The 26,903-nt window shown below is 36.8% G+C and overlaps 1 protein-coding gene across 1 annotated transcript in view; it reads left to right on the top strand.

Annotated features, from left to right (window-relative positions):
• Positions 1–26,606, top strand: part of CPE (carboxypeptidase E) — a 57,164-nt gene extending 30,558 nt beyond the window's left edge. Inside the window, 8 exon segments of the mRNA XM_053941047.1 lie at positions 6,749–6,945; positions 8,668–8,835; positions 9,757–9,874; positions 10,894–11,076; positions 17,815–17,954; positions 19,975–20,074; positions 22,375–22,493; positions 23,894–26,606. Of these exon segments, the coding sequence (XP_053797022.1) occupies positions 6,749–6,945; positions 8,668–8,835; positions 9,757–9,874; positions 10,894–11,076; positions 17,815–17,954; positions 19,975–20,074; positions 22,375–22,493; positions 23,894–23,992 (1,124 nt within the window). The 3' untranslated portion in view covers positions 23,993–26,606.
• Positions 26,607–26,903: the final 297 nt, after the last annotated feature.

Below are 26,903 nucleotides of genomic sequence, written 5' to 3'. Positions count from 1 at the left end.
TTTGGCCTCTATAATTTAGTGAAAAAGAATTATTTACGTGTTTTCATTGACTTTTGCCTTGTTTGTTTCCAGTAATAAGGGAGACCTTACTTTCACTTTTTCAATTTTTTGCCCAGCATTCCTGCCCAGTTCTTTGACTTTAGAGCCTGGAATCTAGATAAAAATGCTGTGGTTTTTTTTCTGATTTTTATTTCTTCTCTTCATGAAATGAGGATGAGGAAAAGCAGAGCCCAAATGTGTCTCCTGCTGGCAGCAGGCGTTTGAACTAGTTTAGCTTTGAAATTCCCCATATAGTTGTTACATGCAGAAGGAATGAGATAGTTGAGCTCAGTCCTTTTGAAGTGCTCTGATAACTGACAAGTACCTTTGTAGCTGAAATGAAAAAGCTGATTCTGGAGTTTGCTGAAGAGAGAAAACTTGTTAAAGTGAACTTGATGAGGAACCATCATGAATACATGTCTAAATTATGTGTCAACTTGCTCATAATTTGGTTTATTTTGATGATAAATTGATTGATTGAAAATAAAAAAAATCTTTGCTCTATCTGCCAACCAAAACTTAAGGGATACAGTGAGTGCTTTTGAAATGAAAATTCACTTGTTATAGATGGAAAATCCTCCTCTCCTACTCAGCACAGTGGAAGAGATGAATCTATTACATCCCAGAGCCAGCATCACAGTGGACAGAGTTACTCATGACATCTTTGTAGTGCCAATGTCCTTTACAAAGAGTGACAGGGTATGTTTTTGGTCTGTATTTTTTCCTAGCAGTGAGAGTAGAAACTGGTAGGCAAAAAAACCCCTGTTTTATGCTCTGCCACAGACAGGTAAGGGTGGTTCACAGATTGGTAAGGGTGAAAACCCATTTTGTGTTTGGTTTCTTAGGAACCTCATCTTCAGTGCTGACCTAATGATACTTGCTGCTGTAACACTAAGGGATTCCGTAAATGCAAAGTCCTATTTAGTTTTATTAGGGCAAAAGAAATGCAATCTGTTATAAAACTAATTTGGTTAATCCAGAGGTATATGTAGAAGGTTATTTGTTGCTTCTAAAGTTCTGATGATTTTTAAAATCTTTGAATTTGAGTGGCCTTTTAAACACATTTACGCAAAACGAGGGGGTTTTGCATATCACATTTCAGTGTTTCTTACTAAATTACAAGTGTTTGATTAAATAAATAAACTTGTTTTGCTTTACAAGTGGTTGTTATGATTTAAAAAATCATCACCACCTGTATTGGATAGAGCCATCAGTTTGTGCAGAGTAACACCAATCTAGTAGGCAATAATTGTTGTATTCTGTGGTAAAGCAGGTGGGCTTTTCCCAAAATGCTGGATGCAATGCTACATTGTGCAATACTTCAGTATAAATCTAGCATATTGTGCAAAGAGCACAGGGATGTGCTGGCAAAGAGCTGTAGGTGGAGACTGCAGGAGCTGAGCAGATACTTTGCCCACTTTTTGTGGGAGGCTGTGCCAGCTCCTGTAGCTGCCGGGGTGAGAGTGGGATGTTTGAAACCTGGAGAAAGCACTGAGTCATCCAGAATTTGTGTGGTGGAAATAGCTGTCTTGGGTATGAGGTAATCTGTCTGGAGAATTTAATTTCCAATGCAAGGACACGTAAGATCCTAGTTTGAAGCCCAACTCACAGGCTGTGTACTCAGTAGAATGGAGATCGCATCTTAATTCGTACGTCAAGGCCAGCAGAAACAGCTGCTGCTTGTGAGCTTTCACTCCAAGTTTAATCTGTTGTACAGGATTTATTGTTAACTTTGATTTTAAGCAGTAGTGTTCAAGTAATTATGAAAATTTCCAGAAAGAGCTTGAAACTGATTTTGAATCATAGCTGTTAAAAGTACATGTGTTTTTTTTAAAGCAAGAGGTTGCCAAAAGATCCTTGATTTTCTTTTCCTCTTGTTTTCTTCCAGTGCATTTTCCAGCAGCTAGTGTCAAGAAAGGGAAATACTAGTTTTCTCAAAAATCTTTGGTGTTGATTGTTGACCTATTTCTGCTTTCATGTAAGCCACCTGTGAAACTTCCAGTAGTTTCTTGTTCAGCAAACTTAGACTGATGCTACCATCTTAGTAAATGTTGTCCTAAATTTACATAAGGACTATCCTGTGATTTAGAAACTAATACTGCACTGTGGATCTGTCTTTCAATGCCATTTTCTCCACAAATTGTGGAGATCAACATTTCTATTGAAATGCTGTTACGAGGCAGTTATTTTACAGGGTATTAGAAATCTAAATTTTCTAATTTGTTCACTTTTCTATCCTGCATCTTCAATTATTCTTTTACTTCCCTTTTTCATATTTGAAGGAGAAACCCATTTTATATTCTTTGGTTTTCCATGTAGTTGATCTCCAGATAATTTTTTTGTCTTTGAAATGCTAATAAAAATTTGGAGTGTAAAAAAGTCTTCAATAACATTTAATGAATTTATTTCTTGCCAGCAAGGTTATGAGACTTTTCTCTGCCATTTATCTACAAGAGAAGTTTTCTGGTTGCCATATTAAAAATGACAAGCAACTGTAAGTAATCAGAAACACTACATTTGTTATTTCAGAAATGTAGTTGGCTTTTCCATAAGAAAAACAGAACAGCAGAAGTACTCAAATTTTTAAGGATATTTGAGGCTGGTTTGCAAAAGAGTTCTTTGAGCACTTAAACTTCCTGGGACTTAATTGTTTTTCTCCCATATGGCTTTCAGTTTCATGAGTGAAATACCGCACATTTTAAGGCAAACTGCTTGACATTAGACCATGGCTAGTGGCATGATGTTGCCTTGATGTGTAGGACATATAATTAGTAGGTGGTAAACTTTTTGTCCCTATGTTTTAGAAAATTACTGTCTTTACTGTACAAATACAGCCTGACCTGAAAATGGCAGTGATTAGTCACTGTTAATTGGATGACCTGTCTAGCATTAATGATGTACAAGCTATTCCTAGGAAACTGTGGAAGACCTTTGCTGGCAGTGACTGCAGAAGCTAATAGTGACATTCAAAATGTTTGCCAGGCACCAGAAAAACACGACATTTTTAAAATACTTTTTGCCTCAACCGTTCATCAGGTTATAATGAATGTACGACACATAGTCTAAGAGGCACGTAAAAGCCTTCTTGGAGCCATAACGATGTGAAGGCTTAGGTTTCACCAGAATTACCAAGATATTTACAAACTTGATTGCTGCATTTAATTTATTGTGTTATAATTCATTCATTCCTTATCACAAACCTCTGTATCTGAGCTGAAATGAGATGTAAACATTTATAAATGCCATACATGGTTTGCAAGACATACTTTTGCTATTGTGAATGACAGGCTATGGTTTGTCAAGATATATTATCAGAAAATTAATAAAATTCATGAAAGAAGAATTTTAAATATTCAGACAGTCTAAATGTTCCTTTGTGTTTATTTTATCTTAGACCCTGGGAATCCGTCAAAACAATCTTGCTTTTTTTTCTGTGGGCGTCAAATAAATGAGAAAAGGCAGTTATTATTTCTTCAAGCTTTTTCTTCTTTAAATGCACTTTCAATTCTGCAATGGAAGAGAAGTTTTTCTACTGTTTTGAAGACACTGTTTAAAAGTTCTTCATCAAATTGACACTTCCAGAGTCTTTTAATTTAAAAAATTAAAAATTCTGTGAGGCAATTGGAGTTATGGAACCTAACAAAGGGTGATTAAGGTCTGCATTAAATGGCTCATGAAGGATTAATGGGAAGAGCAGCTCTTCCTCTGGCTAAGAAGCGTGCTGGCAACAGGTGACCCAGAGGCTGTTCTCTCCATGGGCTGGGCTGTTTTCCAGAGAAGGCTGGAACTTGTGGAAATGGTGTGGCTGGACATACTCCATGACTAGACCAGGGAAACCATGAAGTGCTAAGGTTGAATGACCTGACTGCTGGCACCCTTGGCTTTTGAGGTCTCTGTTAGCCCATGCAATGGAGGAGCAGTAGCAGCAGCAGGTGGTTCTTTCCAGTGCAGTAGTGGGTGTGGAATGCTGGCTGCATTGCACTGATGAAATGAATGAGTTTTCGCAAGATTTTTGGATACAGTGTGACATTCAGTACTTATATTAAGAAGAAACCCAGTATTTCTTTGGTTGCTCTGCCTAGAATTAAGAAAGTGGTAGGGCTGGGAGCTGACAGAGGGGTGAACAGGTGTGGACTAGGCATCCTTGTTCTCTGCAGCCAGAGCATGGATAGGAGATGGGTTTCTTTGCTTCAGAGACAGGGATAAGAAAATGTCCAAGGGATAAAATATAAATACAGAATTTACATTTTGAAGCAGGACTGTTATGCCGCTTTCTGTTACCTTTTCCTTTTCATTCTTTTTACATTTGCTTTTAGATACTTTAACTAATCTTTAACTCTTGATTTGCTAGCAAAACTTAGGAGTTGTGCTGACACATCAGTGCTAAGAGGATTCTTTGGATACTGGTTTCACATTTTGTGTCATGAGTTGTAGTTTTTCTTTCTCGCTCCAAAAACTGTCATTGCTTCCTTTCACTGAAAATTACTGCCTTGTTTGTGGTGTTGAGAAGTATTGTTCTCCTGATCAAGCCCTCCATGACATAATGATGGGTATATTTGACCTAAGGAAAATGGGGCTGACCTGTTTAATCACTTTTCATAGGAAACACTTTCTATATTTCCAGTGGCTTGGTAACTCTTCCTGGTTTATTTGGAATGGGTCAATACTACTGAAGATACAAAGCTGTACTCTTGGCTCACTGTGGACCCTGTGTGACTGTTTCCATGATCCTTTCTAAACACTGTTAACGATTGCTTGGGGGCAAGGCCAAGTAATACCTTATGGGAAATATATGTTTCTCTTTACTCATTTGAACCAGGCCTGTAAAATTCAAGTGGGTGAGAAAGGTGGAGGATTAATGCATAGGTCTGGGAATCAGAAGAAAATATTTCTCCTTCAGGCTTCCTTAGGTATGTCCTAGGGAAAAGCACAGGTGCAAAATGCAGCTGTGTTCACATTTACAGGAGTAACAATTTTGCCTGTTCGCTTGTGAAGCATTTTTCCCGTAAGTAACATGCCAGTGTACGCCTGTGAGTATTCTGACTACATGTGATACACAGTGCTGCGTATTTCATTATACAGTATCCATCTGTTTTCATGGGATCAGGTTGATTGCATGGTCTGATTACTCTTGATGATTAAACCTCTTCCATTCCCTGGTATTAGCAGATAGAAAGAAACAGTAAATAGGATCTCAATGCCAAAAGAGGAAATGGAGGGGTTCAGTCACAGTAATGGCATTCTGTCTGTCAGATAAAATGAAACTGTTTCACTCAGAGTAGGAAACTTTTAAATCTGTCTAGCAAAACATGTCAGAGATGAATCCATATTTATGAAACCAACTTAGCTGGAAGGAAAGGAAGCCATGGTATTAATAGCACTGTGTGTGCTAGCATCTTATTACTGGATTAAGGTTAACAAGCACAGACTGAAGGATTGTAAGTAGATATGGCTGCATACTTGATTAGCAATTACTTAGGTCTTGTTTGTGTAACATTTTTCCTGGCTTGAATTTGCCCCTTTAATAGTGCTAAAGGCTATCACAAAGTGTAGTTGAAGACTATCCAGAGCCTGTAATTAACAGAATGTTTGATTAAAGCAGTTACAACAGAACTACATTTTAAAATGAAAAGCATAAGGGAAAATGAACTTCAGCATAGAAAATAGCATTTTAGTTCCAGGACATCCCTCTTGATCTCATTTAGTTATTTACATGTACACTAAAACCTCTCTAAAATGAGAGCCCAAAATGAAGTCTTTTAAAAGGCAAATCCTTCACTGCTCCATAAGGCATATGTTGTGTGGTTTTAAAGTCCGTGGTCATAAGAATGAGACTATTTAGCATTTGGGAATATTGATGGCTTTTTTATACATATAAAAATATATGTATATCTTTTTAATTCATTTTATAATGTATAAAAATATAATACATATATTTTATATATTTATATAGGCAGTAGAGAATATCTATTGGATATATATTGCACATTTAATATATGTATTGTATGATTATGTAATATGTATAAAATTTACATTAAATATGCACATAAGCATTAAATATAGATTATATATATATGGAATACTTAAGCATATAGTTAATTCTGTTTATTATAATGTTAAATGGAAATTGTTGATTTTATGAGTTAGGCTGTTGCACTTGGCCTGTGAAGTCTGAGCTGAATATGCAAAGCACCTGCTGAGTAAGATTTTTCAGATCACTGTGATCAGCAGCTGTTTACTGCCCTTGCTTTCATGAAAGAGTTGAAGTTTCATGCATGTGTAGTAGAATAAGCTTAACCTAATCTTGGAGAGAAGAGTTAAAATAAGAAGCTCTGTTAGTGTCAGTTTCTATCTTTTAAAACTATGTAATCAAGACACACTTTTGTGGTATTGATGCATCAACTGCATTAGATCTTAACAGTAGTAATGTTAATGTCGGTGCTTAGCATTTATTTTGGCATACTGTGCTGTCCTCTGTCCTTCTGCTCTGCCTTTGGCAATCAGCTGAATATTCATTAGCATTTGTTAAGCCCGAGTTTAGAAAAAGCCCTAAACCCCTTTTTCTGAAGGAGGTTTGAAGCTTCCTGGGGATACCATGCCCGGTTGTAGTAATAGTCATATACCCACATCTCAGGTGTGCCATGTGATCCAGTCTATGGGTGATTTTTATATGTTGTTCTAAGACATGTTCTTCATTTTTTTTTTGCAGGAGAGCCAGAATTTAAATATGTTGGGAATATGCATGGGAATGAAGCTGTTGGAAGAGAGTTACTCATCTTCTTGGCGCAGTACTTGTGTAATGAATACCAGAAAGGAAATGATACTATTATCAACTTGATCCATAGCACACGTATCCATATCATGCCATCTTTGAACCCAGATGGCTTTGAGAAGGCAGCATCCCAGGTTTGTAAGGCTGTGTGTATAAGAATAGCTATCAGTGTCTATCAGCTTTATCATAATGGCTCTTGGACTAACAATTTTACCGATACATGGACTCCTGGTGGCAATTGTTGAATGGAACAACAAAACCAAAGTATTTCCTAATAGTACAGTAGGCTTGCTATGTTTAACAAGGAGTATTTTATGCTTAACTTTTCAACAAGTAGCCTTCTCTCCTGTGATTTTAAAATATAATTGTTTATGTTTCATGCATATTCTTTCACTAAGTTCACTGATTGAACTGCTTCTTAAAGGCGTAACTTCCTAAACTAGTAATAAATGATGTTTCAAAAGTTCTAGAAAAGTGAAAGTTTGTTTTCTTTAAGTATATTCCCATGTGAATACACTTAAAAAATTATTCACATTCACCAGAGCTTGGTCCCAAAACAACAAGCATTATGAGCCATCTTATTAATATTAATAACTTTGATTCTTAATTTCATGCATGAAGTACTTTTAATTAAGGTATTAGTCAAGAAAATTTGGTATGCATTTTAGGGTGATGACTCAGTCAAGAAACATATAATATATTAATGCATAATTAGCAAATGGAAGTCAAATACTAACCCTGTTATACAGATTCTGGTGTGTATTTTGTTATAAACAAAAAAAAAAATAATTTCCTTGCTTACAAGGTATATTTATGTTTTAAATTAATATTGAAATGTTGAAAGTTCTCAAGTTCTCTGTTTATGATTAAATAAGTCAAACCTTTATTAAACTGCTTCTCATGAAGTCTTTAAAAATATGCACAGACTCTTTATATTCGGCGGTACATCTCCCTCTTGTGGCAGTGAAGCAGAAGCTGTCCTCAGATTGGTGTGGCATTTTACTACTTTGAAATCTCCCTCTCCGTAGACGTTCATAATATTACCTGAAACTTCAGCTCCTTAGCCAAAGTACACCTGCTTTTATATGGTTGCCTTAAAATTTAAATATGATTTATAATAAGATTCGATTTAGTACTGCTGTTCTAATTTAGGATATCTTGATTCTGTACACAGAGTGTGACAGTAGATTCAGTATACCCCAAGATTAAAACCAGTAACTGAACTTAACTTACATTAAAGAGTACTGAAAGCTTACAGAGAGAAGCTAGGGAAAACTATGTATTCTGAAGGCATTTCCTTAATGAAATCCAAAACTTCTTTTAGAGAATCAGTTTAAAGAAATAATTTTGCAAAAATTCTCATTGCTATCATTTCAGTGAACAAGGCTGCCAGACACAATAAGATTCAAGTAAAGACTAAGGTCCTTCTTTACCCTGAAGTTATTTAGAGGAACTTGAAACATTCCTTTGGCTTCAAGATAAGCCTACAGGTGCTGTGACTCTTGCTACAATGAGGTCTGTAATTCACATTCAGGGCATGAGGCAATGGGGAAGAGCCAAATCCTAGGGGGAGACACCACTGGCACTGAAAAATCTGGTACTGCTGGTAATTGTACTCATCCTTAGTCCAAGTGTGCCGTAAGAGAAAAAGCCTGTCCTGCAAGACCCTCAGTGAAATAGGGTTTGGGTTTGTCCCCACAGAGCTCCAGGAAGGAGTAGGGGTGATTGCTTCAGCTCTTGGTGCCTCAGGAGTGTTTTCTCCCACATGGGAAGTAAGCATACCCATATAAAGCTTGATATGCAATCTCCTGAATCTACTCATCTCCCCTCTCTTTGTTTTCCCTTTCCTCATTTAGCCTGGTGAACTTAAAGACTGGTTTGTTGGTCGGAGCAATGCCCAAGGGATAGATCTAAACCGAAATTTTCCCGATCTTGATAGAATAGTTTACGTTAATGAGAAAGAAGGTGGCCCAAACAACCATCTTCTGAAGAACATGAAAAAAGCTGTGGACCAGAATCCCAAGGTAAGTAGGGGCTGAAAGTTGGGTCACTGACATGCCCATGGCTTTCCTTTTATGTAAGCAAACAGTAGTGACCTCTAAGAGCTCTGTGTATGGTCTTTATTGTTCATGTTGTTCTGAATATTTTGTTAATTTTGTTAAATTTATCCATCTGATGCTTCTTGAATTTTTCCTCAAAATGGATTGCTGTAGTAAACTCTTTTGATCCATCTTAATTGTTAGACACCCCTCAGTCAAAAGATGTTTTGTATTTTTTATAGCCTTTTCTCTTTATTTTAAGTGGATTTTCCAACTATTCTGCATTTTTACCATTACCAGAATTTCACTTGTGTATTGTGCTTAATTATATTGCTAGCCAGATGGCTATTCTCACATATAACACATGCATTTTTGTTAAGTGTAAGCCTTTAATATGCAGCTGTATATCTGGAGGGATTTTTATCTTATTGTGTTTACCCCGAGAGGAAGTTCTAGAAAATCGAGTGTTGTGACTGCAATCCTGTAGGACTGTGGCCTTAATAGCTGTGTTTTGTTTTCAAATTCAAAATATTAATAAAGTAATTTTACCTTCCATGCAGAGAAAAGACTGCACCAACATTTATTTTTAATTATTTTGTTTTCCTTTGTTTAAAATTGGGCAGGCTTTTTTATCCATAATGGGAAGAAGTAAAAGATTGAGATTGCTTTTTTTGTAGTCTTATTCTGAGATAGCTGACACCAGTTTTGGACTTATATTAATCCACTTAATATAATTATTAATCTAATGTAAGGACTGATTTAATTTTCGCTGAAGCCAGAATAAAATTGCTGTTCACTTAACTGTCTTGCACAGTGTATATGGTAATGATTAAGCCCACTGTATTTAATTGAATTTCTACATTGGATAACCAATTTCTAACTGCTAGTAATGCTATTTTGTTGTAGCTTGCTCCTGAAACGAAAGGTGTCATTCACTGGATTATGGATATTCCCTTTGTGCTCTCTGCCAATCTTCATGGAGGAGACCTTGTTGCAAACTACCCTTATGATGAGACTCGGACTGGTATGTAAATAAAAGTTAACATGAAATAGTAGGAGATAGACATTTCATTCTATACTTATTTCACTACTAGCTAAGATCCACTTTATAAACCTTGCAAAGAAAACCATAAAACACTGCAAAACCATATAAAAATTAAAAAAAAATTATGAAGTTATTTATAGTCATTGCATTGTAATGAATTATTTTATCATGCTAATCATGTGATTAAAGCTAGTCACTGTATGACCATATTTTCTAGTTTTGAAGATGATTGTTTCAGTAGCTTTACATGACAAAAATGATGTAATGCCTGAGGGAATCATAGTCCCTCAAATATATTAATCAAGTCAACTTAGCTCTTAAATTAGCTGGGCTGTCTGTACCCTGTTTAAATGAAGTGAGAAAGATGTGTCTAGGTTAAGGTTTCTTGCACCTGTGAAAAATGAATTTCTGAAAGCAGTAGTGTGCTGACAGAAACAACTATCACTGATGCCATTTTCAGTATTGGTCCTTTATCAAAAGGATCACATTGTGGCATAGAGGTAATCATAAACTACACAGCAATATTTGTATTTTTCTGCTACTACGGGATGAAGACATGACTGAAGTTTCATGAAATTATATTGTTTGTGATTCCCTTCTTTCAGTTGACTTTATCACAGTTTAATTGCAAATCCTTCTAATATCTGACATAAAACTCTTAAGGGAGAAATCTATATTTTTGAGCTGTGTGTTCTTCTAAAAAAAGTCTAAAGCCTAGAATAGCTTAGGTCATGCGGTGCACTTTTAAAGTAGTGTTTTCATAAATATTGAGACTGTTGTGACTAGCCACTTTAATGATAGGGCAACAATTAATGAAGTAATGGGGAAATGTTAATGTTAAAAAGATAATGCCATATTAAGTTGTGATGCTGTAGGACACTTACCTGTGTACATAGTATTTTCAGGCACAGTTCTTCTGTGCAGCGATTGTGTTGTGAGCCTAGTCATTATGACTGCCTTTTAATAATCCTTGTTCCTGGAATTTTTTTCCTCCCTAGGCAGTGCTCATGAGTACAGCTCCTGCCCTGATGATGCTATTTTTCAAAGCCTGGCTCGCAGTTATTCTTCTTTTAACCCTGCTATGTCTGATCCGAACAGACCACCGTGTCGTAAAAATGATGATGACAGCAGCTTTGTGGATGGAACAACTAATGGTGGTGCATGGTACAGTGTCCCAGGAGGTGAGCCCACCCCATGGGAGTCCATGTCACTGGCTATTCTGAGCCTGAGTTATGTTATTCACAGCTTTTGGTCTGGTTGAGGCTAAATCAAAAGCCAATCGCTCACCACAGTATATCTAGAAAATCTGATAAAGCTCACTGTGATAACTGTTAAAATACTCCTTTTTATTGCTTTTTCTACAGTGTTTCTTCAGGCTCCAGGTCATTGCAAATTTAATAGTTCTACAGTGGGCGAGTGATAGCTCTACTATAATGAAATATTAAGAGAGTTTGTTTTGTGGGGGGAGGGGTTAAGAAAATAGTGAAAAATCCCCTGACAAACCCATAATAGAGCAGGCTGCTGATGGCTCATTTGAACCTCAATAACAAAGGCATCCAAGCTGAAGGAAACAGGGAAGCCTGGTTGACTGATTTTGCAGTGTTGCAGAAAATGGAAGTTTGGTCTTGGGTTTTAATGGGAACAAAACCAGCCGTGAAGATACTTGCATTTGCCTCTCCATACTTTGTGGCTTGGTTAGTGCCAGATTCCTGCCCAGGTGATGCTTCCCTAGACTTTGTTAGAGCCTTCTGTGCTAAGAGGAGCAGCAGAGCTACTATAGGCATGTCCAGACTAATTTTCCAGAAGTCCAAAAAGTAGTCTAAAATAAGGCATTTAATTCAAATGAGACATTTCATTCCTTTCTATTAAGAATTTTGATATCTTTGTAAACTGAGCCAAACAGGTTTTGGGATATCTAAATATTAGAGTGTTCTGCCTCTGCTAAACTTGGAACTAAAACTGAGCTGATGATTTCTGAGCCAGCTTGTGTTAGAGTGATTTGCCTGTGCTTTGGCTTTGTTGATTTATGCTGGATAACTTCGAACACACATAACTGTTTTATTCTTTGCTTTTCTCTTGATATTCAGTTACAGTCTCTGAATGAATTTTAAATTTTTACCTGAAGTGAATAGGAATCTCTCAAAGCATTAGACAGCCTAAGTGGTAGCCGAACTCTGCTTCTCTTACAGTAAAGGCAGTACTAAAAGAAGAAAATATTTAAGCTCCTGTGAAGAAATTAGAAACAGAACAATGACTGGTAGTGCTCACACAGCCAGTGATCACCAGGGACTGAGTGTGAAGTAAAATGCTGACATTTCTGAATGTAACTAAAAGACCAAAATATCTTTGTGTGAGGCTTTTCAGACTTTGAATTGGAACCATTAAAACACCCTTGAAAACTGAAGTTTGCAAAAGCTGAAAAAATTAATATAAACAAAATATTGAAAAGTTTAATAGTTAAAATTTGTTTTAATTCAGTTAAAATTTCTCTCAATGAAATGTTAAATATTAGATATAAAAATGTGATACATTTAACTTCAGCTTATTCTTCCTTAATTAAATGCTATGAAAAGTAGTTTTTCCATTGTTTTGATGAAATGCTTTGATTCTGATTAAACAGCGTACGGCAAAGACACATTTTTCCATTGGAAAATGTTTTTGGAAAGTTTGATTTCCTCTTTTTGGATCTTATTTTAAGTTAGACTACTAATTCTCTAAGTGAGGCCTTTCTTTTTCTCATATTTGTATAGACATTAAAAGGCATGAATCCTAATACTAAGCAGGATCTATCATCCTGACATGGTGCAGCTAATAAAAAATAGAGAGACAATATATATAGGACCATACAGATTGAATCTGTTATTGGTTTGGGATTTTTTTTCAAGTGTAGAAATCAGCTGGCAAGCTGTGACTTTTGAACTAAACCTCTGTGGTAGTGTTTGCTGACTTAAAAAACCAAATATAATTCAGTGAGAACAGTTCTGCTCTTTCTATGTCTAGTGCTAAGGAAAATAACTAAAGATCGAGTGAAAATTTTCTGGGAAGTTTTAATACAAAAAGTTCCATCTGAAAACCAAAATGTGGCAATTAAGTTATTGATGGCATCAGTGATCTTTTGCTGACCATATGGTAATGAACTCAAAGTTAGCAGCAGCATAAACTGTTAAAAAGCCATTTATGTTGCTTTAGGGAAAGTATTCCACTGTACATCCTTACCAGAGTTAGGAATATATCACAAGAAACTCGGAAGGCCTTGTCTCCATCCAGCAGGAGCATCTGCTCCTGTTGGAGCTAAGGTGGTGCTTCTCTACCTTTGCACCCTTGGGCTCCTTTGGGCTCCTTTGTCCCCTAGTTTCCCCTTTTCCCTTCCTTTCTCACTCTTCTACTAAAGATTCCTTTCTCCAGTGAACACAGCTCCAGTATCCACTCCTGCCCATTTTCTGTCTCTATTCCTGATCATCTCCTAGATTATGCCTTTGACAGTAGGAAAGGATGATTTTTCATTCTAATTAATTACTGTAGGTGTTGTTGCCCTACAGAGCTTATTATGGTGCCCCAGTTGTGCAACATCAATTCTTTGCCCATATAATTGATCCTCAGGGCCTTGAACTTCCTGTAAAAAACAAGTGGGCCAGCAGCCATCTTCACTGGTTCTTCAGTCTGCAGGGGTGGTGTATAGATGGCTCTCACGTGACTGTGGGTTGCTTTTCATGGCTTTCTGAATACCTGGATTCTTTCAGTCAGAAAGCTGAACGTCTGTGGCAGAGACATCTGGTAATAGTCCTTGTCTCTAACTGGAAGTAAGGAGGTGTGGATTTTCTGTGGGTTTTCTGGGGTTTTTTCCTGCTTTTTTGGGGTTGGGATTGAAGGCATTTGAGACGATATTTTGTGTTTAGACTCAGGTGTTTATTGTTTCTTATTAATGTTACAGCCTCACAGCTGTGAGTTTTGTAGTCTTGTATTAGTAAGGTACAAAATGGTTAACTGTTTTTTGTTAAAAGGTCTTTTGAGACTAAACTATCTGATCAAGAAATGACACCTAAATGATTTTCCCTTTAAACTCAATAATTGATCACAAGAAGCTTATGTGGACTTCTTGTCTACAAAATACTATTTAAACTTACGAAGAAGGAAGAAGAAGGTAAAGAAGAACAACTTGTTTCCATTATAAAACTTGTATTTTGCTTCATGTTTATTACTATATTCTAAAACCTCTAAGTTTTCTACCTTGTGATATTACACACTTCTAACCAGCTACACACTCATAATCCTAGTGCTATCAATCAATTTTGGAAGTCTTCTCTATAGTCTCAGGTCAAATGCAGTGTTCTCTTGTGAGTCTGTGCCTTTCAGCACAGAAAGTTTAAAATTCTCAGCATCTAGGGTTCTGGCAAGGACGAACCCTCCATTGCATTCATGCTCTGTCCTTCCCTTTTGTTTGACCTCAGGATTTCCTCACCAACCTCATGCAAGGTGGCAATTCCCCTTTCTGTTTTTTTGGGTGGAGAGAGTGGATGATGTAGAGGAATATTTGACTTTTTCTTCTCTCTCTTAATTACACTTTCTGTGAGGTTTTTCTCAGCACTACTGTTTGGTAGTTACTTTCTTCTGTAGGGCAGGGGTACAGAGAAAAGTTCCCCCAAGAGCACCTTTGTGCCAAGTCTGAGGCCATGATGTTGTTACTCTTGTAGTAGTTGTCATCTGTAATCAGTTGATCCGTCTGGGTTTTTCAGAGACAGCAAGCAAAGGCAAAGATGTCATTCTTCTTTGTTCAAGAATGGCTCTTTTAGTTATCAGCCTCTGGGGAGAAACAAGTTTGTACACAAAAACCATGTTGTTTTTAATGGAGGCCTTCTCTCTGTTAGCATGGAATTAATGATTTCACTCATGCACAAGAAAGACAAACTAAATTTGCACAAACAGTTTAATTTTTGGCATTTCCTTAGCTGCTGACTGTATAACTTTCAACACCCTTAATGACTTTTTAATATACCTTTTGTGTGGTGTACCTATCTGGAACCATAAATGAGAAGAACAGACAGTAATAAATGACTACCTAGCCACATGCCTGTTCTGCTTTTACTGTCATGACAGAGTCACCTGAGTCTAATCAGATTCATGTCATTGCAAAAATAGTTTTTCAAAGCAGCTTACTTTGCTGTGCTATTAGGCTATTGTTTAAGTGTCTTTTTTTAATTCTCAGATACTCTCAAATCACCCTTGGCACTCAACTAATTCCTAACTTGGATTATGAGTTTTGGAAGCATTGTTAGTTTTTTTTAAAGAACTTCACAAAACACTAATGTAGGAGGCATTCATGTTTAAGTACATCCTGTCCAGCTAAAGGTTACTGTCTTTTCTGTGTGAAAAAGCTGAGCTAACTTAGTGCTGTAGTTTGCAGTTCAAAGTTAATTCTGATGCCTGGGTGCCAGGGGCACACCCTGCATTCCAATTAATTTATGCAGCTTGGTGTTCCTTTATTAAAACCTGAAGAAATTAGTTTTTTTCCCATATTCCAAGCTTACTTTTGTAAGCAGTAACATAAAGACACTATAGTCCCTCAATCACTGGAGTAGTGCAACAGAGAAGTTTTTTTGTTCTCAGTTTCCAAGTCCTACTCATGGTCAGCAATAAAGGGCATTCATTGCTGAATCTCAGTTATATCTGAGGTATCTAAGCCTTTCTGATCATCAGAGGGCAGTTCCTGTTAAAGTGTGAGAAAGTCAGTGCTACCCTGACAGTGAGAGGCTTTGGGAGCGTGATGATGTGCACGCATGGGATACGTGCCATGGATAGGGCACTTGGAGGACTTGACCAGGGGCAGCGAAGTTGCTGCAATATTCGATAAATCTTTAGAAATGTTTTGGTTTCTTGCGTATCGCACCTAATCACCATTCTGAACAGGGAGGTCGAGAGTGCCCAATGCACTCTAGATTGCATATGTGGTAGGCCATAGTTTAGATCTTGGCCAGCTTCATCACATTCTCTGTCCCAGTGATACAAAAGATGGATTTTTTCAGGAGAAACACATGGCTGGGACAAGGCCGGGCCCTGGGAAACAAACTATAGGATATGGACATTGTGCAGAAAACTGGAAAATATATTGCTTCTTTTTACTGTTCTTGAGAAACTAGGGCATCCCTGAGTAATACGTGGGGAGGAAAGAGAAATTTTCTGACAATTGGAACAGTAATGGTCAAGAACTACTGTCGCTACAGTAAAATTACATTGTGCCCTCAGCTCCTTGTTCTCCTCTTCATGCATTCTTTCTTTCTTTTAGAAGAAGTATGAAAATCAACAAAAACATCATTATCTAGTGTCCAGAACAGATGCATGATAGTCAGCACCACTGTCAGGATTTTACTCATGGCTCCTTGCTGTGTATTGTTAAATGGTCCACCAGAGCCATCCCTCCCAGGAGCCTTTGCCTTCTGTGTCCTCATTTTTCTGGAAAAAAAAAAAAAAAAAAAAAAAAAAAAAAAAAAAAAAAAAAAAGCATTAGAAATAAAAAGGTTCTTTTAGCAATCAGAAAAACCCCTGTGCCTGTCAGTAATTGGGAGTCTGGTTGCCTGGTTGGCAGAAAAGAGCCTCTTCACCGTAGTGTGTTGGCAAAATCCCACCTGACTCAGTCTGTTTGCTGTCCTTGGGGTTCTCTTTGGGATGTGACACCAGCTCTCTGGGCATTTATGGACCTGTGAACAACACTGGTGCTTAGTAAAGAGACTGCCTCAGGTATCACGTGTAGCTTGCAAAGGGGAGCACAGAGCTGCATGAATTAGCTGTCCTAGAAACACTTATAAATCCCTCAGTGACCTCCATGGGGCTGCTCAAAAGGCTTGATGGCTGCTTTCTTTTCAGGCCTCCATTGGAGAATCCACTGACTCTGCTAGCTAGACAGACGGGAGAGGCGAGGGATGGTCCTACATCAGCTTCTGCAAAACATGTATTTCTAACCCTCCTGGGGACGGCCACTGTCCCTCTCCACTTGGTTGATCCAGTTACAAAACTGGAAACCTCCTTCAATTTTGGTTGACCAATTTAAGCAAATAGCCAATACACCCATGTAAGAGGAGGGGCTCAGAAATGTAAAAGAATGAATATTCTCCATCAAGTTTTTATTCTTAGTGATGATGCCACTGTGCTACTTATGTTTTAAAATTTCAATTATTAAAGTTGCATTTATAGTGATGTTTGTCCTCTCTTTCAAAGGCTATCTAATATTGATTTTGCAGAGGCATTGAGTTGCAGAAACCTGCTCCATAGAAATAATTTCATAAAAATAAATTTTATAGGAAGTTTTATTTTATATTTCTTTGGTGAAGAATATTTCAAATCTATGCAGAAAATCTTGACAATGAATGTTTTCCATGTAAAATGTTATATATAATGTAAAATGTTATATTTTCAGAAAAAAACCTCAACACATTTTGACCCATCTTTATAAATCTCTTTTTCAATGTCACTTTATTATGTTTAATTTGCTTTATAATTAATTGTCATTCTTCTTGGCTTACAAGGTGAACATCTTTTTTTGTTGTCTTTTCAATATGAAAATATTTTAGCCATGACCTAAAATAATTTTATTTTCCAAAGAGGAAAAATATAATTTATATATCAGCTATCCAAAAATGCATGAGCTAAAAGTATACAGGTCACATGCAGCATCAAGTAGAAGAATACAGCCTGTTTATCAAGGCTTTTTAAAACTTTCCCTGGGAAGAAAATGTATTTTGGAATTATTTGTCCTATTGGTTTCTCTGATTTAAAGCTTCTGAATTCAAAATTAAGCAGATGGAGTGGAGCTGTGTAAATTGTATTTATAACTGTTCTTTTCCTAATAGTCCCAGCATTTCATGTGTCCCCCCTTATTTACTTCAGAATATGCCAAATGCATCACTGCCTCTTTTCTGGCATTGCAGGAATGCAGGATTTCAATTACCTCAGCAGCAATTGCTTTGAAATCACAGTGGAGCTTAGCTGTGAAAAATTCCCACCTGAAGAAACTCTGAAGGGCTATTGGGAGGACAACAAGAACTCTCTTATAAATTACATTGAGCAGGTAACAGAGAAGAGGATGGCAAAACCAGCTATTGTGCTTAAAGCTTCTAAACTTTGTGCTTTGTGAACATCTAATTCAAAATATCATATTAATCTAGATGCTGCTTTAATTCTTATTTGTCTCTGTAGTGGTAAATCCTGTGTCATATTTCTAAATAAGTGGAAGAAGAGTGGAAAAGAAGGATGAATTTACGGTATAGAATCCTTCTCAGCCTATTTAAGCTGTTGCAGACATTTAATTTAAATTATTTGTGTGGGGTTCCTCAGTGAAAAAAAATACAACTCTCCATAGTCTATGATTGACTCCTTCAGTGCTGGTGTGTGTGCTCAGAGAGATGGATTGCCCTCTGCAGGTATTCCAATGTGTGTGCAGATGTGGGATGGACCATTTTGTGGATGTACAGGAACCTGGGCAGCTGGATTAGACCATAGAGAATTTCTGAAACCTGAATGTTGTAGTTAAAAGTTACAAAAGTTACAAATCTGATATCATTAGTGGTTGCACACCTGAGATCGTGAAATGAGAAACACACTTTGTTAGCAGAGCCCATCAATTAATACATTCATTTATTTAAAGACTTAATTATGCAGAAATGCTTCAGTTACCCAGAAATCTGAAATATTTGAATATTTGAAGTGTTATACTGTTGTTTTAAAACATTATCTGTAGGCTGAGGAAAAACCTGTACTCGCCCTGCAGGTTTTTACCCATTCTTTATGGAATCCATCTCAAATCGTTCAGCTCCTCTGCACAGGGGTTAATTTCCTCTGACTCATGGAAAGCTATGTTGTCACTGCATTTTCAAAATTGCTCATGCATAAGATACTATTTTGCCAACTTCCTTTGCTCCTGCAGAGCTACTGCCTTTATCCTTGAAGTTCAGATGGTCTGTTTGGCATTGGTTTTTATCTTCTTGACGGATAAGATGACCAGGCCTATGCTCCAGCTCCACTGGGAGTGCTGAGGACAGTGCAAATATGTAATTTCTACTTTTCTAAGGCTTCTCCCACAGTGTATATTAGAGGAATCGGAACTAAACTATAGCAGCTGAACGCACCGTATAGGTTCATAAAGGGGAACGTCAATATCTCAAAATAAAACTCGGGATCCACAAGCCTTTTCAAAAGACATGGAATCTGGTAGAAGCCTGAACTTTACAGTACTTTGCTGCTTTGTTTCCAGGCTCACAGTGAAGTGCATCTCCACAGAGGTTCCCAACATCCCCTCATCCCCAGCACCAAGAGTTCCCTATTTCTGGACACAAAAAGGCAGTTGATCCTGTCTCTTGCTTCTGAGGCATTTGCTTTCAGACTGTGCTTAAGATACACTGCCAGGACTGGTCTCTCTGCACACTGAGATCATATCAGTGTTTTAATTTCATATGTAGTGGGAGCAGACACTTAAGGTGCTGGGACTGTTACCTGGAGCATGAAGGAGCAAGGACGTGACCCACTACTGCCCTTCTCCCACAGGCCAGGAGGGAGTATTGTGACTCTCTGTGGTCCCAGCTCACAGAACTGGATGCTTGAGGTGCACAATGGAAAGCTCAAGCATCTCACAGAGGGATTACCCACTGAAGTCCAAGTGACTGCATTTAATTTGCTAATGCTTCTTCTTTAAGAAATTATCTCATTAGCTCTACATTCTTACAGTTGATGAAACTTTAAAGAAAAGGTTTCCATAGGCTGTTCTTTCAGAGCCTTTACTGTGCATTCATTAATTCCCAACATGACAAAGATTTGCAAGTGAATGTTACAGGTATTATGACTTGCTGTGTATTTCTGAGAATTACTTGCATTGAACAGATACATGATTATAACTACCTGGTGAATTATTTTTCCTCTTCATTCCCTGTTCCATTATAATATTTAGTATTTATCATTGATAGTGATCAGCCTGTAGACTGTGGGGTTCATAGCATGCTTTGTTAGATTATCAATAGATATTCCATTGCCAAGAAACACCATCTTTTCTTAAGAATTTTTTATTTACCATTTGTTGGTGACCTTATTTATTTTAGATTCATCGAGGAGTGAAGGGGTTTGTAAAAGATCTTCAGGGCAATCCCATAGCAAATGCTACAATTTCTGTGGAGGGGATAAGCCATGATGTTACATCAGGTGAGTGTGGTACTTCAGCAGTGCTTCTCCTTGGCTTGGCAACCCGCAGCCATTTCACATTTTTTTAACTGCAGTTTTAAGGGAACAAAAGTTTGAAAACAGGATGGTACTTTATACCTCAAGAAGTTTGTTGCCCTCAGGATTTCACAAATCTTTCACTTGTATTTTACTGTCAGAGTAGCTGAGACTGGTTCTTTTACTTCATGGGACTCTTGTGTAAATTGGTTTGGGTGGCTCTTGGTTATTAATGCTTTAGGTCTATCTTCTGATTTGTGAAGCAAATAGTGTTTCACAGCTCTGACAGGGTTTAAAGCCCTGTCAACAGTGCTGCTTTCAGTTTGAAGGCTAAATTTTTGTCCAAAAGTGTTATATTTTTCACAATGCAGTCATACCTTTTGGTGCGTAAATTCTTGACAGATTTCCAATTTACATAACTTCCTTCAGCAAAGATAAATTCTATCTGCTGTTTAAAATTACATGATGTTTTTTCAGAAGGGTGATTCTAAAAGATGAAAGCATTATGTTGGTTGGTGTTGACAGAAAATGACGTGTCACCTCTTCAGTGATGATGTGCTTTGTTCAGGAATGAGTTCAGAAGGTAGCTTGCACAGTGTGCCAACTTTCAGCCTTCCCTATGCACCTATGCTCTCCTATCCTGAACGACATTTTTTGATTTGCAAAAGATAGCAATTAGAAAAACAATAAGTAAATGTCACTGCTTTATGCATGAGCTTATTTTATGGTCATTTTCTCAATGATATGTCTCACTATACTGTCACAGAAATGCAGAATATTATGGAACAGGACTGGTAGAATATTCAGTCACCTCTGATTTGTGTTTGCACATCACCTGCAAAGAGACCACCAGCACTTCTGCCAAGCAGGAGAACAGTCTGTGAAAACATTAGTTACCTTCTGTCACTGTAAACAAGGAGGCAAAATATAGAGATTGGAAATAAATTGTCAGGCATAATAAAAAGGGAATAAACTGTGCAAAGCGGTATTTGAGAGAGAGGAGCTCATGTTTCTATGATACAAAAATTGCATCTAATCATAAATATTTTCACATCATTGTGTGTGTATAAGACTAAAAGTCATGTGTTGTCAAAACAGGGATGAAAACAAGTACTTGAATATTAGCACAGTCAAAATGAGGGAGAAATATTCTTTGGCTTTTCTCCTCCTTCTTTATTCAAGAGTTGAAATTCTGCTTTGTTCCAGTGACAGAAATTAGAATAGATCATTGCTGTAGTTCTACAGCATTATTTTTTTTTTCCATTCTGTTTTATGAAGAGAAAAATCTGGGACCAACTGGACTGACTACTGACATTTTTTTGACCTTGCAAATAGCAGATATTTAAGTAATTTTTCCCTTTGTACACTGTGTAGCTGCAGATGTGGTGAAAAAGCATTTAAGGGACTAGTGCAAAGAGCATGGCCAAATATTCTAAATGGCACTGCTAGCTGAACTTTAGAATAGCTCTGCAATGTTTTCTGGAGGTAGAGAAATTAAAATTATTAGCCTGTGACAAATTAGATAATTGCCTACTGCTGGTGCAGGGAAGATCTGAGTCTTTGTGAAAATGCAATAGGGTCATTTCTAGAGAAGATGATGATGAATTTTGATTCTGTGACTGGAAAAGATAATCTGTAGTAACAGTGTAGTAAGAACCTATCTTTGACGTGAGTGGATCAAGCTTCCATTTCTTTATTTCTCTGAACCAAAGAAAAAGCTCTTGACAATGCCTGGATACAGAAATATGTAGATAATGATGCTTCATGGGTGATAAACATGCAATATTCTAGGAAATTATGATTTATAGCTTTTTCTGAAAGATGAGAAAGGTAGTCCCACTTATTTAAATTGTATGAGAATAAAATTTATTTACACTTGTATTATCAGAATACTGAGGAGCATTAAAAATCCGTATCACATTGCAAACAGAATCTCTGACACCTAGCAGGGATTTTACATTGGCTGGGAGTGCTTCTAAAGTGGAATAATGTCCCATATTGTCCTTTCCTTCAGTGTAATGGAGAGCCTTCAGCCTCAGCAGACATAATCTTTCATGGGGGCTCCAGCACAACTTCGAAATTCAAATTTTTTTTGATTACATAAAAGGAAGCATATTATTTGTCTATCTATCTATCTAGCTAGCTTTTACTGAAGGAAAGAAAAAGGAAGAAAGAAGGAAAAAAGAAAGCACTGACAGGAATATAGAAGACTGACATATGAGTCTTCTTAGCTGTGTAATTAGTCTTATCTATTTTTATTTGGGTCCTTTTCTTCTTCTTTTTAGCCAAGGATGGTGATTACTGGAGATTGCTTGTGCCTGGAAATTACAAAGTTACGGCCTCAGCACCAGGCTATCTAGCAATAACTAAAAAAGTGGCTGTGCCCTTCAGCCCTGCTGTTGTGGTAAGTGCTCACCACTTGTGTTCGTTTATCATCTGTTATACATTTAAAAGGTCCCTTTCTCCTTTGCAGTATAAATGTAAGCAGGAGATGATTTTTCAGAATATTCCAGAGCATGTTAATTTAGAAAGTCTGGAAATTACTCTTCCAGAACTTGATGCATCAGCCACTGAGAGTAATGTCCCTGTAAACTCATTTAATCTCTTGGCATTCTTATTTATAATAAAAAGACACAGAGAAGGGTGATATTGAGATAACATGTTATTAGTACATGTCTGAATAGCCAATCAGAATATTATAGAGTATCTTTTAATAGCACAACATAAAAACTAAGGGCTGTTGAGGTTTTGATTGAGACATATTTGTATTTAATTTGTCAAATGAGTACCTGCTTAGGTTAAAACCAGTGGCCAGCTTTGTGCAGAAGGATAGCAATGGGCCACTGGTTTGCATAGATATCCAGTATGTGAGGTTAATAAGACCTAGACTGCATCTAAGGTTTCAGAAGCATTTTTAATTCACTCTCTGAACAGATGTGGAGGTATTTAAAATAAATGCTATTTCACTAGTGTGAATCACATGTTAAGATATACTAAAGGAAGAAGTTTTTTACAGATAGGGTGATAAAGTTCTGGAATGGTCTGCCTGGGGAGGTGTTGGAGTCACCATCCCTGCATGTGCTTAAGAAAAGACTGGATGTGGCACTTGGTGCCATGCTTTAGTTGAGGTGCTAGGGCATGGGTTGGACTCAATGGTCTTTAAGTTCTCTTCCAACCTGGTCATTCTGTGAATTCTGTGAAACTAGCACATTGTATTATTAATGAGCCATGTGTTAGGAAAAGTTCTCTGGATCTTTTTGATGCCATAAAATGGAATGCATGTTTTGATATGCTGGGGTCTGCAGTGCTAGGTTAGCACTGGATTATCAGAATTAGCTCAGCTGGTTAGAGAATGGAGCTCTTAAGAGTTGGACTTGATCACCCTCATGGGTCGCTTCCAACTCAGAATATTCTGTGATCTGTGTTGGCAATATGCTGTTGATACTTTTTATAATATGCTATATGATTTAGGTGGCTGGCTATTATTCAGTTTTAATTTCATTGGCCCATACTTTCTGAAATTTTTAGTCAAGTCAAGTACAAGTGGACAGATGTCTGGTTCTTTAGGAAATTTTGTTCACCTGTGTGTATTTTTAGATAAGTTATTGTGCTGATATACTAGTACTGTACATCCTTAAATCAGCTTTGACACACTTAGGAATAAATCCAGCCTGAACCAGAAGGTACCTCTCTAAGCTCTATGTTTGTGTAAGCATCAATAAATTTCAGTAAATGACTTGTAAAAGCCTAACTATTCTCTATCTGTAAGTCTTATTGATGTTTTTGATTGTTTCTCTTAATCAGGTTGATTTTGAACTGGAGTCATTGTCTGAAAGAAAAGAAGAGGAAAAAGAAGAGTTGATGGAATGGTGGAAGATGATGTCAGAGACACTAAATTTTTAAATAAGGATTTTAGCTTTACAGCTTTTAATCTATTATATGTTGACTTAGTTTAATGTACTGTGGAAACTCCCTATATTCTAGATTTTGTGCACTTCACAATAATTAACTTTGAATTTTTCAGTCATCTTTTGATTAATATGATTACAAATAACTACTAGCCTCCTAGGTAGATAATTAAGTTATTAATTTTCTTTCATATTGTTATAGAAAATTTACTCTTCTATAAAAATCAGAAAAAATGAATGAATATGCAGCCTATATGACAGTAAAATCTGTTGTGTATTATTTGCAAGTTCAGAATATGTAGGTTAACACTTGATTTTAAAAAAGAAATATGCTGTAGTCGATTACTGATATTGCCAGAAATATTTGACAGTGCATAGTAGTAGACAGTGTTCTTTACTGAGTTCTATAATGGATGTTATTGAAAAGATTTATAATAACAGTGTGTGGTGAAATAATGTTTTACAAGGATTAAAATTCAGTATAACACTTTGTATGTCTCTGGTGTTGGAGCTATTTAAATATGTAAGAAACACAAACTGACTTCATTTTAGTAAGATGAAAGAATCTGCGTAAACTCTTTAATAAAAGATGGCATAGAATGAATTCAGGAAAAAGCAGAGCTTTATTCCTTAAACAGGTGATAATGTTTGAAGATCAAGTTTTAATTATTTCTCATTACTTGTTAAACAAATTAGAAATTCTGAGTGGAAGAAGAAGAGCTAGTGCATCTCATATGCTGCTTGTGTTTGTTTTACGGCAAGAAAAGAAATCATTTCAGGTGAAGTCTGTTTTAATTAAATAATTACCTTTTCAACAATCTTTACTTGTATCAGTGATGTCTAGATAATCAGCTAAAAGTTTGTCTTTTCACTGAAGGCTATCAAAATATTACAGTTTAGACAATGAACTGGAAATCTACTGAGATTGTATTTTTAGTGTTGCAAGTCAAGAATGGATTTGTTTCAAACTCTGTTTCTGCTGCTGGCTAGTGTTATCTAAAACTAGAAACAAGACAGATAAGTGAAACTTTTTTCAGCGTGGTGAAATTTTCAGAAAATTGTTGAATGTGATACAAAAGCAACTTTGATTTAAAACAATTCCTTTTGGTCCCTTTTTGGTTTTTTATACTTTAATTAGCATGCTATAGTATTTTGGCCAAGATGAGTGAAATTTGCAGAGCCAGAGAATACACATGGACCATAGTAGGTGCAGGTTTTGTGTAATTCTTCGGAAGTGACTCCTGGTATGCTACTTGAGATAAGCTAAGCATTTCATCTGTTTGAAAGCTTACATATATTGCTAGTCTATTTTAATTCAAGATCAGATATTTGATATAGATTTCCTTCCTCTGTTTTTTTAATACCAGTCTCTGTGTTTCGGTTAGCGTATTATTTTAGCTGATGCTCGTTCGGAACCAATCAAGAGTGGACTATCACACTCCTGCTGTAAGTGAAAAATCACATATTCAGGGGTAGGATCCAAATTTACCTCCTTTGGGTATTTAAAAATTTACTGCAAATACTGTTTTCTGAGAATTTAAAATTCTTTAATAAAAATAGCACTTGATCCTTTTAAGGAACAGGCTTAAGGTTTGACATACAATGGTAAACTGAACAGCAATAAAAAGCATAAACTTTCTCTCTTTGATGAAGAATCTGTGATGTAACCTGCAGCTCATGAGGTTGTAGATGTTTGACTCCAAATTTCAGAGGAAATTTACTTAATATAAGTCATTGTATAGTGATGAGCTTTGAATCTCCACTGCAATGAAAAACCCCAGTGGCAAATAAAGAATCTTATCTGAATGTGTCTTAATCACACCTTGTGGCTAGCTGTGCACAAGAGCATGCATAAAGGATGCCTGGTTACACCAAATTGGGTGTCTATGACAATTTGAAAGGCCAAGATGTGGCACAGAACACATTCTGTGTCTGTGAGTAATGATCTTGTTTTTAATTGAACCAGGTAAAGTTGAAGTAAATGGTATAAAAATGAAGTATAACAAGATGTTGCTGTCATATGGGCAAATGGCTACAGGAGTGTAAACTAATGTAATAAGGCAAGTGTATATTTGTACAGAACACCCTGGTCTGCCTCTTCCAAACCTAAGAATTTCAATCCAAATGACACTTCTTCATGGTACGATGCCTGTCATGCATCCAGTCTTCTTGTGGCATAGTTAATGCAGACGTTACATCAAAGTGATCTCATAACAGGTTTCTAATCCACACCTGTGTGATGTGTGTGAGATCCTCTGGTCTACTGTTTCATGCATTTGCAATTAAATGTGGTGTCCCTTAAGTGATCTGTTTGTTGTGCTCTAGATGACTGCTTGCTATTACTGTGTTAAGAAAAGGTTAAAGTGATTAAATGTTACAGCACCAGAACCACTGCCACTGTTCTTGCTCTAGGTAAACATCCTTAAGAACAGCATAGCCAGGACTCTCGATAAATTAACTCATTATGTAGCTTGCTGAGCTGAGCTGTGTTGTAGGACTGTGTATGTTTAATGGAAGATTAAAGTGTTATGTGATGCTGAGCTTTTGGTTAAAAAGGCACATGCTGTACTATTGTACAATAAATCTACAGTTTTATTTAAAATGTAAAATGTGTGAGTAATTTGAAAGTTCAAAATGTGACCTCTTTGGCCGTGCATGTCTGCAAAGTATGCCATAAACATCCTCAGCGATTGTGTATGACAATTAATTTGCTGTTTAAACAGAGAAAGGAGAACAGGATTACTGCTGATATGTCATTGCGAGCCATCCACAGCCCCTTAACTTTGTGCCAGAACATCCTCCTTTTAGAGTATACATCCTTCTGAGCACTTCTCCCATGGAGACTTTCAAGTCAAGTAAGGGACATTAATGAGATGCTCTGCCTCCATGCAGGGTTGGTGTGGACA

This window comes from Vidua chalybeata, chromosome 4 (assembly GCF_026979565.1).
Source record: "Vidua chalybeata isolate OUT-0048 chromosome 4, bVidCha1 merged haplotype, whole genome shotgun sequence".
Classification (NCBI taxonomy): Eukaryota; Metazoa; Chordata; class Aves; order Passeriformes; family Viduidae; genus Vidua; species Vidua chalybeata.
This window is presented reverse-complemented; position numbering and strand designations above follow the sequence as displayed.